This window comes from Trichoderma gamsii (assembly GCF_001481775.2).
Source record: "Trichoderma gamsii strain T6085 chromosome Unknown Scaffold_13.2, whole genome shotgun sequence".
NCBI classification, from domain to species: Eukaryota; Fungi; Ascomycota; class Sordariomycetes; order Hypocreales; family Hypocreaceae; genus Trichoderma; species Trichoderma gamsii.
The window spans coordinates 612,443-629,669 of record NW_020171350.1 but is presented as its reverse complement, the minus strand read 5'-3'; the positions used below and the strand labels follow the sequence as shown (position 1 = coordinate 629,669).

Here is a 17,227-nt window from a genome sequence, read left to right as displayed (position 1 = left end):
ATACCACAAGCAAGGTCACCATAAACACTGCATTCCTTGAGACAGTATGAAATTTGAAAAAGGGGAGAAGGGTATAACACAATATCAGGAAACACACTACGAAGTATTGCATAAGCCAGCTAAAAGGACTTCGATAGCAAAAGAAATAAGATTATTCTAATAATCAATACATTCATCTGCCAATAAGCACTAGCATAGCAAGTGTCTAGATAGGGTAGTATTACAAGAAGGCAGTTTTATGTCAACTCTAGGGATGCCACAAGTCAGACCTTATTTCGATGTGCTGTACTGCAGTCAGTAAGATCTAGTCTAGTCTCCCGCTCCTAGCAGCGGAAGGGAAAATTCCCTCTTGCATTACCGCTAGCAAGGGTTCCTGCATCTTACAATGGTCTGACGTTTACACAATTTGTCTGCTCTGCGAAACATGCTCGATAGAGATTAACAAAATCATCCAGTATTAGTAAACACGTTTGCGCATGCTACTAACAACTTGAAAAAAACTCCAAAAAGGGCAATTGTATCAGTGTGACAGGTCAATATAAAAGCGTATGTCCTGTACGAAAGCCTGATTAGGTAATTAATGCGGTGAGACTACAGGGGAAGACAGTTGCAAATATACAGGCACTAATGTAATACTATAGAAACGTCAAGACGTAGCTCATGTCAGCAAACGTCAAATTGAACACCTAACAGAGAAAGAACACCTCCTCTGTTAGTAGGTGCTTTGATAGATACCAAGCTACAGCACCGTTGAGCAATTTTTTCTTACCACTTAGTTCAAGGCGAATTCTTCACCAAGCTTGTGTTGTCTCGCTAGCTTCGGCTTATGTGTGTACATATTGTCCCGTGATGCTGTAGCAGTGTTGCATTGGGCTGCATCGTTTTTTGTCAAGTGTTTGTTTGCTTACGAGTTTCGTAGACGCCTGATGGATTCATCAACTTTCATCTTGCCAGTCTTTCTCGGATGCAACGGCCAGTGGATGGTGATAGGATCATCAATGGAGCCATCTATGCCACGATCATCTGAGATCTACTGCGCCATTGGTAAGTCATTACCAACACGGTTCAATGAGGCCTATGAAATGCCTATAGTGTAACTGTCGTACCTGGTATTAAGTTCTCGCCCCATACATGCTTCTAATAGGAGGAAGCGCTTATTTTGTGAGCGATCAAATGCTACCGCGAAAATGCATAAAGTATTTGGCCCTTGCCAACACTGTCAATTGCATGCTAGGTGTTAAGTGAATGCTAAGATCGCTCTACCTCATTACAAACGCTAGGACGCTAAAAACGAAAAAGATTTCACAATCGGGTTTTGCAAGGGAATATAACTATTACTTCTACGTAACTAGTAGTAGTATTATTCAGCCAGCTCGGAGTAGTATCCGAGGTAGATATTGTTGCCAAGAATGTCATGTCAGATTGCTACTCCGTAGCTAGTAAAAGGTTCGATGAACAAATTAGCGGATTACGGCATATGAAGCAATGCAAGTCATCATCGAGCTAGGTAGTATTACTTCAGATTTATTTGATCCTGCCGGTGGGATTGGACCACTAGAATAAGTATTTTACTGAAGAATATGATGCGAATTGGCTACTACTACTACATCCTGTAATCAGTGGATTGCCTACACCACCTACGCCAAAGCAAGTCTTTTTGCCTTAATAATCAATCCTCTGACTTCACAATTCGCATAAGGATCTTACCCTCCACGGGCATCTCTTCTAATGCCAGTAAATATTACGAAATTTGCATCGCTATTTAGCCAACCAGTAGGCTGTCCAGACTCGTTGAGCAAGTGGCAAACCTCGGGATGTATTTCCGCCGGGACTCGTGCTCTCTGGCAGCAAAATCGGCTTCCGTCTGTCTAAGAAGGGCCTGCAGAAGTGTTACCTGCCAGCCCACCCGCCATGACCTTATCAAATAAAAGTGCAGACTGCCAACTAGATGTCTCAGCAAGACACTCTTATTAGCGGCACTAGCAACACTGGTATTTCAGCTTCTGCAAGTTTCTACTTTATCCAGACCCGCACAACACCTCAGCCGCAAATTGAATCGGGTCAAATTGCTAGCTGCCGCCTGCTATTCGCCCAAACGTGCCTTCTTTTCACCACGGGACTCTCAATCCAGTTAGAGACATGCTTATCAAAATGATACATGGGGGCCAGCGGGACAGGATAGACTCGAATCAGAGCCCCGAGTGGTTCTCCCTTGCAGACCGCGATGGCAACGGAGGGGAAGAAGCATCAAGTGACGATATGAGATTGGGCAGCTGGGAAAAGGCAGCTGGGAAAAGGCGGCCCAAAGCGGCTGCGGCCATGCCTTGAAAATTCTGCTTGAGCGCGAGCCCCTCCCAAATCCACCTGCTAAGATCGCTCCCGACTTTAGCTTCTGAAAGCTTCCGAAGGTAGATCTGCATCGTCAAATTTTGTGGAAACGCTTCAACAAGTCGCGGTGAAGGTCACCGCAACTCCTATTCCTCACTAGCCTTCCCCTTTTCAGCTTCATTCGTTTCTTCTTGCCATTCTCTGTTGAATCTTACATTCCTCGATACTAAGAAGATAATGATTGGAAGACTTGCTCAGGCGGTCCGCTCTCTCGATGGCCGAGATCCTCCACCAGACAATACAGAGGAGCTAGGGTTGCCCCCCAATAGTAAGCAGGCAGCACGAGAGGCGGCCAACAATGAGAAGCGAATTACAATAACGGGAACCGATCACAATGCGCTGATTCCAACCAACGACAAGCTTCTTGCTTTTCGTTCCCTCACAGGCATCGACACTGTCCCTGCCCTGTCAAGCACCGGCCATGCTCGGCGCGCTGCACCCAACATCGGCTTATATGCCAGAGTCGTGCAAGCAGAGCAAAAGGCAGCTCACAACTATCGCATCTTCCACGGCTTAATCAACTTCTGTCTTGGGGCTCAAATGGTCGTCGGCGCGGCGTTGACCGCAATCGGAGCAGCCAATGGCTCTCGCCACGCGGTTACCGGACTGGGTGCTATGAACACAATCATGGCGGGCATATTGACATATCTCAAGGGCTCTGGTCTTCCTGACCGATACAAAGCTCACGAGAGCCAATGGAGAGAGATTCGCGAGTATATTGAGCAGCGCGAGCGAGAACTTTGTTTACTGGACTGCACTCTTGACGCCCAAGAAGAAGTTGCCATCGTGGAGGAAATGTACAACCAAGCCAAAGCTGAGCTAGAAGAGAAGCCGTTTGGACTTCGTGCGCATTTTGGAGGGAGTCACCAGTCTCAGCGAGGGACTCATGATAGCTCGATAAGGTCTGTAGTGCATAGAGCAGCTGTCAAGGTAGCTCAATCTACAGATGCACCAGTCACACCGACGCCGCCGCCGCCGCCAGCATCAAAGAGTTGATGGCAACATGAAGTCGAATTGGCTTGTCGCCCTTCCCACGTCCAGATTGGTCAAGCAGTTACGAATGCCCTACCCACTATCTAATTCCTCCTCGTCTTCTTTCCCTTCTTCTGCTATCATCACGGAGCCATTGGAAATGTTTCGGATATTGGCGTTCAGCTATCGTGTTGGAGTTTGGTTTATATGTTTATGTGGACTGCGGGCATGTCCAGGATTTGATCAAGGCTATGGAGGTAGAAAGAGCAGGACTTAACACGGCACATGATACGCTTACTGTGTTTATAGAACATTAATGTCTTTTAATATAATATTACCCTTTTCCCTTTTCCTTTTACCCTTCTTATAAAGGGCCTACACCTGCCTGTAAGAAGAGCGAAGACCTAACGAACGCAAGCATTGACCAACGTGTGATGTCGTTCGAGTGAACAAAGTATACAGTAGCAATCAAGTTTCAATTATTAATTAAAAAGACACATTAACAGCAGCTTTGGCATATCTCTCGCAGTACGCTTCGTAGGAGACTGCCGCTTTCGTACATTATACAACCCCAGATCCTGACCCCGGTTCGCCGATTATAAACTGGTAGCCAGCATTTCATCGACTTATGGTACATGAAAGTTATTAAGAAAAATGAGCCATATCTTCCCCATGTCCTCCAGCTCTTTACAACGCGCAGTGGAACGCGATTCCAAGGAATTTCCCAAGAAACATAATAGACAGCGACGAAATGTCATCGCTATTCATCGGGTATCTATAAAACATTGTGCGACAATCATGAAAGGAAAATGCCAGATTACCAATCAACACTGATTTCATCTCATAGTCATACTCCTCGCCTCTAAAAGGTAAAATTGACTGGATTCTCGTCCAAGAATTGCCCCAGCTCGGGAAAGTTCATAAAGGGCAATTCGTTAGCCATACTAAGGATATTTCCTGGCACTTCAAACACACGTCGTGACTGCGGCAGATTTGATGGAAGCGTGGAAATACCAGCAGATGATGAGTGAGGGTACGGCAGCGGCGGCGAGGTCATTGCTTGGTTGGCTTCTAAATACCCCATGTTACTGCGCTGATGCTGATCTCGATCGCTCATGTCTCGGCCGGGTAATGTGGGAATTGAGAGTGTCTGCTCAGGGGGTCTTGCTAATGGGACGTTCATTCTCGAATTGTTGCCTTGGCCTTGCTCCATATCCAGCCGTACAAGCCCTGGAGGCCGGTCAGGACTGTATGCAGATTGTGCCAATGATGTAGCTCCGTCGAGACTCGATGACATTTGCGACGTGGCCCTGCTACCTCGAGCGCGAAAGCTATCCATAGCCTCATGAATGTTATGTAGCCGTTCTAAAAGCCGTTGTGAGACAGGGGATGTTAATGAAAGTCGCTGGATTAGGTCTACGGCGTCAAACGCATCTTGAAGGCACGAGGCTCGGGTTATATCGTCGCTAATACTCCCCAGCACAAGCAGCATTGATGAAAGCGCAGATTCGAGAAAGTGATTGAACGTTTTATGTTGTGCGTGATAAATGTCCGTCTCGTCGGCCAAGCGCACAAGAGCTCGAATGGTGTCATGGGAAACATCAGCTAGAACGTTGACTGTAGATGGATCGAGGCTGGCTGATCCGAGTCGATTTGCCGATGTCCTGTGTACAATGATTCTCATTTGATTTGCTCTTAGATGAAGGAGTATGCAAATCCTGTAATCCCCACGATTGTCTCTCGAAGGATCATACTTCCTGGTGGTATCGTGATGGAGCTTAGCTGGCAAGTTACGCTTCCACTGAACAATGCGAAAATCAAGGAAGTCGCGCGTCATATCAGACGTGGAGCCAGTTATCGGTTCCAATAGCCATTTCCTCACATCTGATGAGATTCGGCAATAGGAGACCATGCTCAAAACGTAGGATGTAGAAAGTGAGTCGCCCTGGTTCATCAGTGAGATTAAGCACCTCCAAGACATTTGCGCGCTTTGTTGTTTTTACTTACATCCAGCATAGGATGGCGATCAATCTCGGAATCGTGTACTGCAAACGGCAACTCTGTGCCAAAGCTCCAACGTCGGTCAAGTGTATAGACACACCAGTATAGCATTTCACCTGGTGTAGCAATCTGGCTCCCGTCATGAAGACTCAGGTCTCCCGAGTTTCGAGAGCTATTTTCCTGAAGTAATCGCAGAACAATACCAATTCCTCTCCACGCAAGAATTTCCCGATCGCTGAGAAAGAAAAATATTGTCTAATACGCAAGGGGCAAAAAATGTTAGACTTTTCGCATGTTCAACGGCCTCTTCAGCTGCTTCAGACTTACGGCGAGTATGAGGAGGCACAAATCGGCGGCATTGACAGTGCTGTCGAGCTGAGTCCGTGCCACTGTTCCTGCATAAATTTCTTCAACCCATGGGTTTGCTATCTCAATGGTCCGTGCATCAGCGAAAATGGAGATAATAGCCAAGACATGGATTGCAATGTTCTCGATTTGAATGCGGCTGGCTTTGGCACCGGGTGGCGGGTTTGGCTGTCGTGAAGAATCGTCTTTCGCAATCCTCACGTCGGCCCCTATGATTTCGCGCCTCAGCTCGTCAAGATTAAGAAAGGGATATTGTATGCCAATCTCTTCCTCATAGAGTGCAATGATACTCAGCCACCGATCGTTGTCGACATAGGCCAATGCGTTTCCAGGAGCATTGTTCGCTCTATGGAAAAGCAGCTTCTCCAAGAAATACGTCACAGGCACCCCATACTGGCTTTGGGCTTTTGCCTTTTGGGTGGACGCAGGCTTCGTCGTAACCAACAATCTCTCCGCCAGCTGCAGATAGTAGTCTGAGCTGCGCAACCCATTGGCTTTGGCAGGGGCAGCGGAAGCGGAAGTGGTAGTCACGCTATTAGTAGCTGCTGGCTGAGATTGTCCTTGGCCAAGCTGTGAAGATGGAGCAGCTTGCGCCTGGTTCTGCGTGCGTGTGGAGGAAGAGCCTTCACTTTCTGTGGTATTTCTAATGCGGGTGAGATGAGATACATGGCACCGGGCAAAGTGACCAGGATGAGTCTTACGAAGTGCGATTCCGGTTTCGAAACCGTGTAGTCCGGTCATAGAGACAGTTGTGGTTGCTCTCCCTGCAGGCCTTACAGGGCCGCTCTCCGCTACATTTTGTCTTGCGCCGCTGGCACTCGTCACTGGGAAGGCGTCATTAAAGGGGACTCCTCATCGACAACAAGGGCAGCCACGCCACACTCACCAAGCAACGCGTGTATATGAGTGTCTTCTCTTCCTTGAGGGCTGCGGCTGAGGCGATGGCTTGGATACCGGCGCTCCTACGCTTCCGCCCAAGGTTTCATCCATTGCAACAAACCGAGGACGACAGCAAATTAGTCAGGGCTGTCGACGGTGATTCGCTCTGCGGGTCCAGCGGCGCGTCGCTTGCTGTATGCAGACAAATACCCACAATGGAAGCTGGAAACCGGGTGGCTCGCTCAGGGCATCTTAGATCATGCAGTGCTTGTTGAGAAGCATCACATTTCATCAACGACCACAACACCGCAGATAATCTGGCCTGCTTGTTGAGCGCTCATACTAAAAGATCGACTCTGACATTCACACGCGAGAAGCCGGGCTGACAGCGGAAAGACATTGTTCCGGCCATTGTGGTTACTAAGCCCGGGCTTGAGTGCCGTGATTGGTAACAGTCCCGTTTAGGCAGGTGAGGAAAAGGAGACGAAGGGCTGCTGACTTAAGCCTATTACTGCATGTATAGCTGGCCTATAAAGTCTAAAGGCTCACGATATGCGCCCGCAATGTCTGCGCTACCCTGCGACTATTGAGCTCGTTTATAAAAATAGAAGACGAAATGATTGTATTGCGATTCTTAAGTCTACATGCAGGAAATATAATATTTTACTACATAGTAGTGCTGTTTTCAGCCAATAGGAAAAGATAGATAGCCTTCTAGATATATTAATACTTGCGCGTGGCAACGCTAGTGTTGTGTACTATTTACGAAGATAGACGGATCACCGTATCGTTTGGAGGAGAACATCGCGTCTAAAAGCACATCTAGTGTATTGAAACCACAAGCAAGCGAGAGATAGAACCCTGCTACGTCACGTATTCCACCGACCTGCTAAATTATCATTGCCCTTATGCATGTTCTGCTAAATAGCCAAGTGCTGAGTTTCTACAAACTACTTGCAATTGCGCCCATCCATTTACCGTCTAGCATGTGGTTGATATAGTTACATCCAGGAGTCTTTGCGTAGCATAAAATCACGTTAGTAAGCGGCAGAAAATCAGTCATAAACAAATAAAAGATGAGATTTCGTCCTCCAACTCTTCCTACATATCTTACATAAAAATCAACAATTTCTATCAATCATGAATCGTCCTCATGCACTCAAGACAAGTTCTTAATCATCTGCTCTCCAGCCTAACACGCTCATTGCTCTTCTTCCGGAAGAGGCCTGTCCAATCCAAGGCGCTGTATAGAGCTTGGAAACTGACTGGGGTTGGGTTTGTTGGCATCGACAAGATATGTCTTTGGTGTCTTGTCAACCATAAGGCGAATAAGATCAGGTCGCATGTAGTGTCCGCCCTTTTTCCACAGTCATCAGTTAGCGCAATTGTAAAAGTCTAGAGCTTTGGTCAGAATACATACAAAATCAGCAAGACGCTTCGTCAAGATATTCTCATCAAGATCGATATCGACGATGAAGATTCCTTCGAAATCCTTGGGAGGATCCTCCACGGCGCGGAAGCCGTCTGGTCGGTAGATGCGTGCGAAGCCGTTACCGATGACGGCAGCCTCTGCATCGACAGCTGCTTCATCATTCTGAAGACGCTTAGGCAGGTTGAGACGAGCACCTTCTCTGGTGACGACCTGACTGGGGGCGAGCGTCCAGGTGCCGGTTTCATAGGCGTAAGCAGGAGTTACGAGCTCAGACTGGGTTTCAGAGATGTTCGTGTACGGGTCGGGATACTTTAGAGAAGATGCAGGCGGGTAGACGGGCCAAGCGGCGACGTGGACTTGCTCGTATTGGGCAGCAGCGTTAGCCTTGAGGAATGGGTTCATCTGCAGTGGATTAACACGACTGTAGCATTTTCATTAACAACTTGTGGCAACTCACGTTCTCCCAGCAATTGAGGTGGCCCAGGTTGCCAATTTCAGTCTCAACAACGGTGTCCAAGGAATCGCCGGTGCCTTCGCCGAACACAAGCTTCTCAACGTGTGTGGGCTTAATCTTGCGGCGGTGGTTGATAACGTTGCCATTGGGGTCAATGATGATCTGAGCAATGTAAAGACTGCTGCCCTCAACTTCGGAGTAGCCCAAAGAGACATAAATCTGGGCCTTGCGAGCAGCACCTCGAATGCGGTTCATCTCTTCGGAATCCGGACGAAGAGAGTTCTTGAAGTAATCCTTGAGAAGGGGCAGAGAATCTTGGTAGTTTACACGCCATCCCCAGTAGGTATATCTATGATGAACTATCAGTTAGTTTCAAATCCTTATGCTCTTCAAATGTTTGGTATCTCATACCCAGGAATCCCTAAGGCGGCCTGTCAGCAAACATTTACTCTTCGTCATTTTGTGTGTGCCGACTTACAAACTTCAGGGAAAGCAATGAGCTTGCATCCCTTTTCGCCAGCTTCGAGGATGAAGCTGACAGTCTTCTGAATACACTTTTCCAAGTCAAACCATCCTGGCTCGGCCTGGACACAGGCGGCCTTGTATTGGCGGATAGTTGCAACCATTTTTGCGTTTGAAAGTGTAGATCTTGGTAAAGATGCTGGTTTAAAGGCTGTTGGGACGATGGTGATTGTTACTTGGTGTTTCTTCAAACAAGGCGTCTAGATACCACCATATTTATATTCAATACACATAGAGATTGATATACCCTCCATTCAACCAAATAACCGCCATATCCACCATCATCAGATCATATTCTGCGCAAATCTTCGTGTAATTCTCTCACTACCTCTCTTGCCATCCATCTTCACACTCACAGCCAGCCAGTACGCCGCACACGCCGCCAACCAATCTCGGCCATCGGAATCTCGGTGATGGTGTTTGCATACTATCAGGGCGTTACTCCAGTGAGCATGGAAAAAATCTTTGGGGGAGCATCGAACCACCGGTAGGAGTCAGTCCCGCAACTAGCGGCCGAGTTCCGGATTCAGCAATTCAGCTTGTAAACACATTTTTTTTTCTATGCGTCGGTTCCATGAGGCGGATGCCGAGGGACATTAGTGAATAGTACGGAGAAGTCATAGACGCATTTGCCGCCGAACCCTGCAGTTTCCCCTATAAGATTTGCTTAGACGAAAAAGGACCGGCTCCGCATTCGCCGCACATGCCGCACATTCTCGCACTGCCCGCAGAGGTCAATGACGAAGAATTTAGAGCTTCTTCCCATCATAGATAGTCCATATCATTGTTATCTTTGATCTGGATCTTCTGCAATCATCGTTAGCCGCTGTAAACAGGGTGGTCAAAATAAGTCCTTTTTTGGCCAAATGCTACTATCGCTTGGGAAGGGGGGCTGATCCTACTCACACAGCAAAACGTGTGAAAGATGACATTGCACTGCAGCGGCAGACTCCGGAACGGGAAATGGATAAGCTGTGATCTGATATCCACAATTAGATCCGTCCAATGAGCCCATCCAGCGCCTGAAGAAGGTCGGTTCCGGTAGTATTCTCAATCCCCTCGCAAGGCGTAGGTCGCATACTATGTCTTCAGATAACCAAAACTACCAGCTAGCCGGCAGACCCCACAAACTAGCAATCATATCTACCTGTCTGGAGAAGTCTGTCCGAATAGAGCAGATCCGGCCCTGTGGGTTGCTGGCTGTTGGCTAGCCGCCGTTTCGTATAGGCGCTGCGGCAGCTTATTGATAGGAGATATACCTACATGTATTTACACATGAGATAATCCAAAGCAGCATCCTGAACCTTGGCACACGCTTCACTCTAATCACTTATCTTGCTGTTGCAAGGGGCACGGTTGTTCTAAGCTTCTCATCATACTTCGGCTGAGAGCGGTGGACTGAGCAAATCTTCCGGACTTCCTCGACAAGCTTGTGTATGCGTATATCCGTAGCCGCCCTGTCCTTCGGTTAACTCGCTCATCAGCCGTGAGCTGTAATAGTATCCTATACGTAATTTTCTCAGTAGAACTAACAATCTATTGCGTTAGAAAAAGAAAAAACTGGCGCAGTTCGTAGGGCTAGGACCGGAATTGCCGGGTATAGCTAGTTCATCGGCAGGCTTACTTACTTGTTTATTATCCAGCCAGTGTTCCATCAGTGTAACCTGACATTACGTAGGGCGTACTGCATTGCCGTGCTGCTGTCAATGAAACAATCCACACTGCGGCCGGTAATTGGTAATCGTGGACGTTTATGGTATGGTGACAGGATCCACTCAGCGTTGACGGCTTTCTTTCGGTATGAATAGTAATTTATAAGAGAGCGACAAACGGCGCCAACGAGGCTCACATTAATTGCCGACATATATTACGACTAGATTAGTATCAAGAGCGTGAAAACATGCTCTGATTTTGATCGTTTTGCTGTGGGAACATTGACCAAGACCTAAACAACCGGGCATCTAAGAGGGATTTAATCTTACATCACACGAGAGCGATGTGCTGCCTCGTTGAACGGCTCAAGTACCGATACCGTTTGCACGTCTTGTCTTGCTCCACCTGATGACGACAATGGCAACATTAAAGACCAAACGGTCAATGATAGTTGGTTAAAATTCATTCAACACTGTGGCTGACTGTAGCAGGGCGAAACACAGGACTCAGAGATAAGGATGAAAGGAGATAGCCGCATATGTTGCATTTCTAGCTGCATTTAGAGTTGAGGGGTATCTGTGATTTGGCTGCATGGATCATCAATATTTTGCCCCGTATCGGCAGTGGTAACTGTAAGCTAAAACGTATAAAAGAGAAAAAGAGATAAGAAGGAGGGAGAGAGACAGAGAGAGGTAAAGGAGAGGAAGCGCTCAGTCTTATCCTGAATTTGATATTGGTCAAATGATAACGATGTCGTGGCTGCACGATTGCGATAGTATTGTGTTCCATGGGCAACATCTACCACCCTGACATGTCATTGTTTCCTGGGTATCCTTCCCAGAAGCCCTGGGTAGCATCTGCAAATGACGCCTGCATAGTAGAGTCAATATCGAAGTGCGTATCAAAAAGGTCATAATCGGCAGGCGGTACCACGCCAAATTCATGAGACACAAGTTCGGTCTCGTTCGTCTCATTCGTACTGATATCATGCGTAGCTATTGTTTCTTCTTGTTCAGATGCAATCTGTCCAGCTTGTCAGTCATGGGTGCGATATGCATGCATGATAGGAAGACTTACTGCAACATCTTCTTCGCTTGCACTATCAGCAGGGTGGACGGGGGACGGCTGCAAAGCGCCGTAGTCGATGATGGCGTTTCGCATTTCTCGTCTGGCACTCGGACTCACGGACTCGGTGCCCTTTGACTTGGAGTTGCTGTAAAATATGTGCATCGCTTTGATAGTTTCGCGCTGATAGAGGAGCTGGTCAGTAATGTCCTGAGAAAAGGCAAGACTAGGAAGAGTGAGGAGTGATTTACCCAGGTATCAGCCATAGGCCAGGCTTGCCTCATATCTTTGAGGAAAACACATCCATCAATGATGCGTTGCCGCCAGCTCTCGATCTGCGGGTCGCCCTCGCTTACGTGAGGGAAATGCCAAAAGTACAGCAATGTTCCAACAGCTGTGTAGATGGTGAAGCCTATCCACGGGACTAAGCCTCGTAGAAAGAACAGGCCGAACCCGCGTATCTCTTGAAGCATTTCGCATACTTGATCGGCAACTTGTGCAAGCTCTCTGGAGGAGAACACGGTCCACTGCTTCCTATCGCCGTTCTCCAACTCGGCCTCTTCGTGCATTTCCAATTCCGGCAGGTAGGATCGATAAAGGAAGATGACAGACATGAAGTAGATACAATGCATATAGCAATACGCCTGTCCTTGATTCTGGACGCTATGCGCATGCAGCAATGATAAGTCATACCTTAGGCGTGGAGGCAGAGATTCCCTCCAGGCATTCAAGCGAACTAACAAACGCTGGATTTCAGACTCTGGTTGCCACGGAGGCGTATTATTGGGATGCGAAGAGCAGGACCACTTAGCAACAGCACCCCAGACGTCAGCAACTCGCATGCTGTACGCGACGATGCCCAGCTTGCCGATCGGGATGTGTGGATTGCCATCGGATCGGAAGCCGTCAATATGGGGACATATGACAGGCTCGCCAAAGATAAAGTTGCCTGAGTCGCAGGGCAGTTGGATGTGCATGCTGTCTGCAGAAAGCAGCCGCTCACGGCCCTTGCCGCCGCTCAGCAGACTGTCCATAAGGAAACAAGTCCATGCGGTGCGTCGTCGTTCCTCTCCGTGAATGAACTCTTCTTTGGTCTGGGCCCCAACCGGAGGATCGTCAAATAGGCCCATGATCTGAGCCATTCTCACGGCCATCCCAAGGTAGACCCATGCGCGCCTCCCCTCACCCGAGCCCCATCCATGGCCGGTGAGCATAAGAAGAACTTGGATCCGCTGCAGGCTTGGCTCGTCGATTGATGGAAGGATGAGGGATCTAGTATGCGCCGCAAAATAGTTGCTGGTCTGAATCTGACTGGAGAATCCCTCTGGGGGGTTTTTGAGAAATCTGTTGGATGAGTCAGCTTCCCTCTCAACAACTCACATGAGAAATGGAAACCATGAATTGGATATCATGAACTGACCTCACTGTAATAGCCAGCATAGCCCACGCAACAGACCGATCCAGCACCTTGTTGCGGATTGCTGTGAAGAATGTAGGGATGTGATGAAACGACCATTTGTAGGAACATCTTAGGTAGCTCTCCTTGACCTCATCTGTCACGTAATCCAACGGGTCCTTCTCCCATAAATTGATCTTGGGATGCTCATCGGGGTCCTCTGCACTGTTACTCTGGGCAGCCGCCGGGGTGGCCAGAAGTGAAGCTGCAAAGTTGCCGTCTGCTGAATAAGGCACATTCGGAGCGGCACGCGCCTGGCGCTCAAGTCGCGAGCGCCTAAAGATGAACGAAGTGCCCTTGGGAGGGAAGATGCACTCATCTCCTCGCTCTTTGCAGCGGATACATGGCGGCCCACCGGAATGGATACACTGAAGGCTGTCAGCATTGGAGAGAAGACGGGGCACCACGAATCTGGGCTGTGTTCACTCTTCTTTTTGAAGTCCGACATGCGCCGCAGGCGATTGATTTCTTCATCACCACGGTCTTGAGATGCTCATCTTCTAATGGACGCGTGACCGTCCTGGGGTTAAAACGGGCCAACGGGAGACATACAACGGGAGACGGCCCAGATGTGTATGTCTTTACATTAAGTGACGCCTTGGATACTGCGCAATAGCTGGATCTCGGCTTTCAATGTTGATTGTGAGCTGTGGCCAAGACGGTACGAAAGTGCCAGCCTCATACTGAGCGTTTGCGCTCGCCTGCTTCCTGCTTACCTAACCTCTCGCATGGATCAGAGCTCCACGCGCATGATGGAGGATTATTGCCTAAGGCAGGAAATGGTATGGGTGAGGTAAGAGCTTACTAATAGCAAGTTCTGTAGCTGAGCTTAGTCCCTCGTTAGATCTTGCTTGTAAGCGGCTTGCTAAGGTACTCGTACGAGTTCAGCGATGATCTTACCATGAGTGTAAAGCTCTTACATGGTTTGCAATTCTTCACCTCTCACTTGAGAATGAGCTCTATCAATCTTGACACAAAGTATCAGCTTTAACATAGCTGGTTACCTGTAAGAATTGAACGAAAGAGCCTCGTCCCTTTCACCGAAGCCAAGCGAGCAACAATAGCCGCCTGGATTGTCGGTCAACAGAGAAACTACGGAGAAACAGCGTTCCAAAAGCTCAAGAAAAAAGAGAAAAATTTAAATGGAGTGAACCAGAGACAATCTATTGAATAACTACGAAACTATTAAAATATGCGACCGAAATAACACCTTCCGTGGAGTGCATGACTCTCTCCCAACTGGTATATTCCCCTCTAGTTGTTCTCCCATTCCGTGACCTCAGTCCCAGTTCGCTTATAACCCCAATCCCATTACACATTATTAAATCAAACTCCTTTTTATGACTCTGACTGCTTCTCCCTTAGAACTCATCGTTGACGCTGATGAGAGCCGGGGCAGCGAGTGTCTTGGCAGGAACATCATCGGGGCTGGCAAAGTTGTTGCCATCAGTCAAGGCAGCAACAGACAGGCCGAACATGATGTTCTCGTCGAAGGGGAAGGCGGCCTGGAAGGTGACCTTGCCGCCGTTCCACTTGAAGTTCTTGACGGGGACGCTGATGGGGAGCAGCTGGCCGCTGAAGTAGGTGACGAAGAGGCCGGCGCTGTTACCGTTGCTGAACTTGGAGGCGGCCTGAACGGTGCTCAGATCGGCACTGAACTCAAAGGTCTGGTCCTCGGGCTTGACACCAAGGGCAACGCTGCCACCCTGTACCTTGAGCTGTTGGAAGATGGGGACGCCGAGCGCGTTGACATCAAAAGGGCAAGAGCCTGGAACAATGACGTTGTTGTTGAGAAAGGAGTAGGCAAAAGCGCCGACACTGGTGGTCAAGAATGGCTTCTCAGAGGGCACGGCGCCAATGAATGTCCGGTAGAAGCCATTCTGCTCACCCTCTTGGCCAATGATGGATGCGACACCTCGAACAATGCCAGCGTCTCCAGCTACGGCAGCGCCCTGACTGACGTCTTGGAGAGTGGCCAAGACGAGAGACGTGAAAACTCCCGCAACAGCAATGGCGTCGTGGATGTTTGTAACGGGGAATTGGTATTTGCAAGGCAGCGGGGCAAGCTTGTTGAACTTGTTCAGAGCGGTGAGTGCATTGAGAGCGTGCAGCTCCTCTTGCTAATGGATTGTTAGTATAAGACGAGCCAAAAAGATTTTCAGATGCGCTCATGTGGATAAACTGCTTACAGCAATGACAACCTTGAAGATCTTCTCCAGTGCCTTCTTGTCATAACCTTTGAAAGACTCATAACCCTTCACACCAGTTGTGATGTTGCCGAGGAGAGAGCGGAAGTAGGCAACCTCGAACTCCTCGTTGACGGCAATGACCTGCAGTGACTGAAGAGTGCTGTCGGCCAGTTTGGCTGGCGGAGGCGCGTTTGAGAGCGAGCCATCGGCTTGTTTAGAAATGGCCTTGAGCTGCTCAGCATTCGGAGTGGGAAAGCCGTCTGTGGCAGCGGCGGCGGCAACGGGAGCTACCGCGGTGCTGGAGCAGTCCTTGGCATTGGGGGGCCATGTTGCGGCAGACGATCCGGCCAAAGCCAGGACGGAAGCGAGGATCTTGGCGATCTTGGCCATTGTTCCGAGCGGGTGGTGTGTAAGAGAGAGGGTGCTGATTGGGTATGCGGATATGCGGGAGCGGCGAGGCTATTCTGCGAGAAGCTGAATGCTGGGAGATGGTCTTGGAGAGAGGGATGGTCTTCTGGAAACGGAATGAGATGACACGACAGGTGAGGCAGGCTATATATCTATCCTTTGGCGGCCATCAGCTCTACTAGGCTCTCTCACTAGGCGGCATCATGACGGCCATCCAGCAGCGGGCCACTCTGCTTCCGGATCGCCTGTGGCTTCTTCCCAGCCCAAAGGCTATCTAAGCCATTGACCTACTGCTCCGATTTTAGACTACCTGGATGCCGGAAGCTAAAGCTGCCGAGTAATGCTGCTTGGCTGCTAACAAGCGCCGTCAATAGAAGGCCCCCGGATGCGTTGTAAGCCGATGACTACTAGCTGCTGACAGCCCTGCTATTTTTGGCTTTTGAGGCTGTGGGCGTTTGTTGGGCCAAAGCAGAGGCCGTGGCCGTGCTCTAGTAAAGCTCTAGTAAAGCTCTAAGAAAAACTCCAGCCTTTGGTTTCTTTTGTTTATTAATAGGTGGCCAGCAGGTTGTGCTCTGTGGCCCGCGACCATTTCTAGCCACATGCGTCTAGCCTCATGACCCGAGCAGAGGCGCGCGTTTCTTTGTTTGCAGCTGGACGAGGCTATCTTTGTTTCACGCCGTTCGATACAACGGGTCATTACCTTATGTCAGAATCGGCAGCAGCCCAGGTACGCCACGCTCTGGCCACGCTCTGGCCATCTGTTTGTCACGGATGTTTTGTTTTAGCGTTAGACACTCATAGTTGCTGGTCTAAGCAGGCTGACAAGGCCAGAGCCCAAAGACGCAGCCAGCTCGACGGATCGGGCGGCAATATCCATACCTTCTGAGATGCGCCCAAAGCAAACACATCTCAGCCCTCTGTTTTGCGTCTAGCAAACGCCCCGTTGTTTCCCACTCACGTAGTTCTTGTGTGGTTTATGCGTGGTAGATTTCGTGGCGCTTCTCCCCGCCTCTCCCCGCTACTCTTTGTGCTAGTATTCTCCAGCGCCTTTTTCTTAGCTGTGAATGCTTGTTTTTATTGCTTACCCCTCTGAGTGATCCTGTGAAATTAAGATAGCCGACACCCGGCAAGGGGATCAACGAATTCAGCACCAACTGGCGTAGCTTGGCTTCTGTCAGCAATCTAATTGCAGCTCATCCATGTCATGTCATCGAGCAACTGGATTCTCATTCTGAGAGGCTAGTTAGTTGGAGCACGCAAACGCCGTTTCCGTGGCAAGACAGGGCATCCTTGCGTTTAAAGTTTTCTGTGGCGCAATTTGACCTTTAAATTGAATTTTCCTCCGCGATCTCGTTTTCTGGTTCCTACTGCAACTCCGCTAATAGGTATGTGATTAATCTTTTCTGAAAGAAGACGCCAACGCTCTGTTCTTTTCTTTCGTA

General features: G+C 48.9%; 5 protein-coding genes across 5 annotated transcripts; 1 reads left to right on the top strand and 4 right to left on the bottom strand.

Moving 5' to 3' along the window:
* Positions 1 to 2,565: 2,565 nt before the first annotated feature.
* Positions 2,566 to 3,384, top strand: TGAM01_v204622 (hypothetical protein; the record flags this gene model as incomplete). The annotated part of the gene is made up of 1 exon (XM_024549467.1): positions 2,566 to 3,384. One exon carries the CDS (start codon positions 2,566 to 2,568, stop codon positions 3,382 to 3,384), a length of 819 nt encoding a protein of 272 aa, XP_024405807.1.
* Positions 3,385 to 4,222: 838 nt separating this feature from the next.
* On the bottom strand, positions 4,223 to 6,468 carry TGAM01_v204621 (hypothetical protein; the record flags this gene model as incomplete). The annotated part of the gene is made up of 3 exons (XM_024549466.1): positions 4,223 to 5,305; positions 5,368 to 5,616; positions 5,689 to 6,468. 3 exons carry the CDS (start codon positions 6,466 to 6,468, stop codon positions 4,223 to 4,225), a joined length of 2,112 nt encoding a protein of 703 aa, XP_024405806.1.
* Positions 6,469 to 7,807: 1,339 nt separating this feature from the next.
* Positions 7,808 to 9,118, bottom strand: TGAM01_v204620 (cyanide hydratase; the record flags this gene model as incomplete). Its single annotated transcript, XM_018804482.1, has 4 exons — positions 7,808 to 7,963; positions 8,027 to 8,440; positions 8,496 to 8,851; positions 8,971 to 9,118. The coding sequence occupies 4 exons, from the start codon at positions 9,116 to 9,118 to the stop codon at positions 7,808 to 7,810; spliced, it is 1,074 nt and encodes a 357-aa protein (XP_018662295.1).
* A 2,347-nt stretch (positions 9,119 to 11,465) lies between these two features.
* TGAM01_v204619 (hypothetical protein) lies at positions 11,466 to 13,939 on the bottom strand (the record flags this gene model as incomplete). Its single annotated transcript, XM_024549465.1, has 5 exons — positions 11,466 to 11,690; positions 11,745 to 11,915; positions 11,984 to 13,076; positions 13,153 to 13,556; positions 13,934 to 13,939. The coding sequence occupies 5 exons, from the start codon at positions 13,937 to 13,939 to the stop codon at positions 11,466 to 11,468; spliced, it is 1,899 nt and encodes a 632-aa protein (XP_024405805.1).
* Positions 13,940 to 14,549: 610 nt separating this feature from the next.
* Positions 14,550 to 15,767, bottom strand: TGAM01_v204618 (late sexual development protein; the record flags this gene model as incomplete). The annotated part of the gene is made up of 2 exons (XM_018804484.2): positions 14,550 to 15,308; positions 15,378 to 15,767. 2 exons carry the CDS (start codon positions 15,765 to 15,767, stop codon positions 14,550 to 14,552), a joined length of 1,149 nt encoding a protein of 382 aa, XP_018662297.2.
* Positions 15,768 to 17,227: the final 1,460 nt, after the last annotated feature.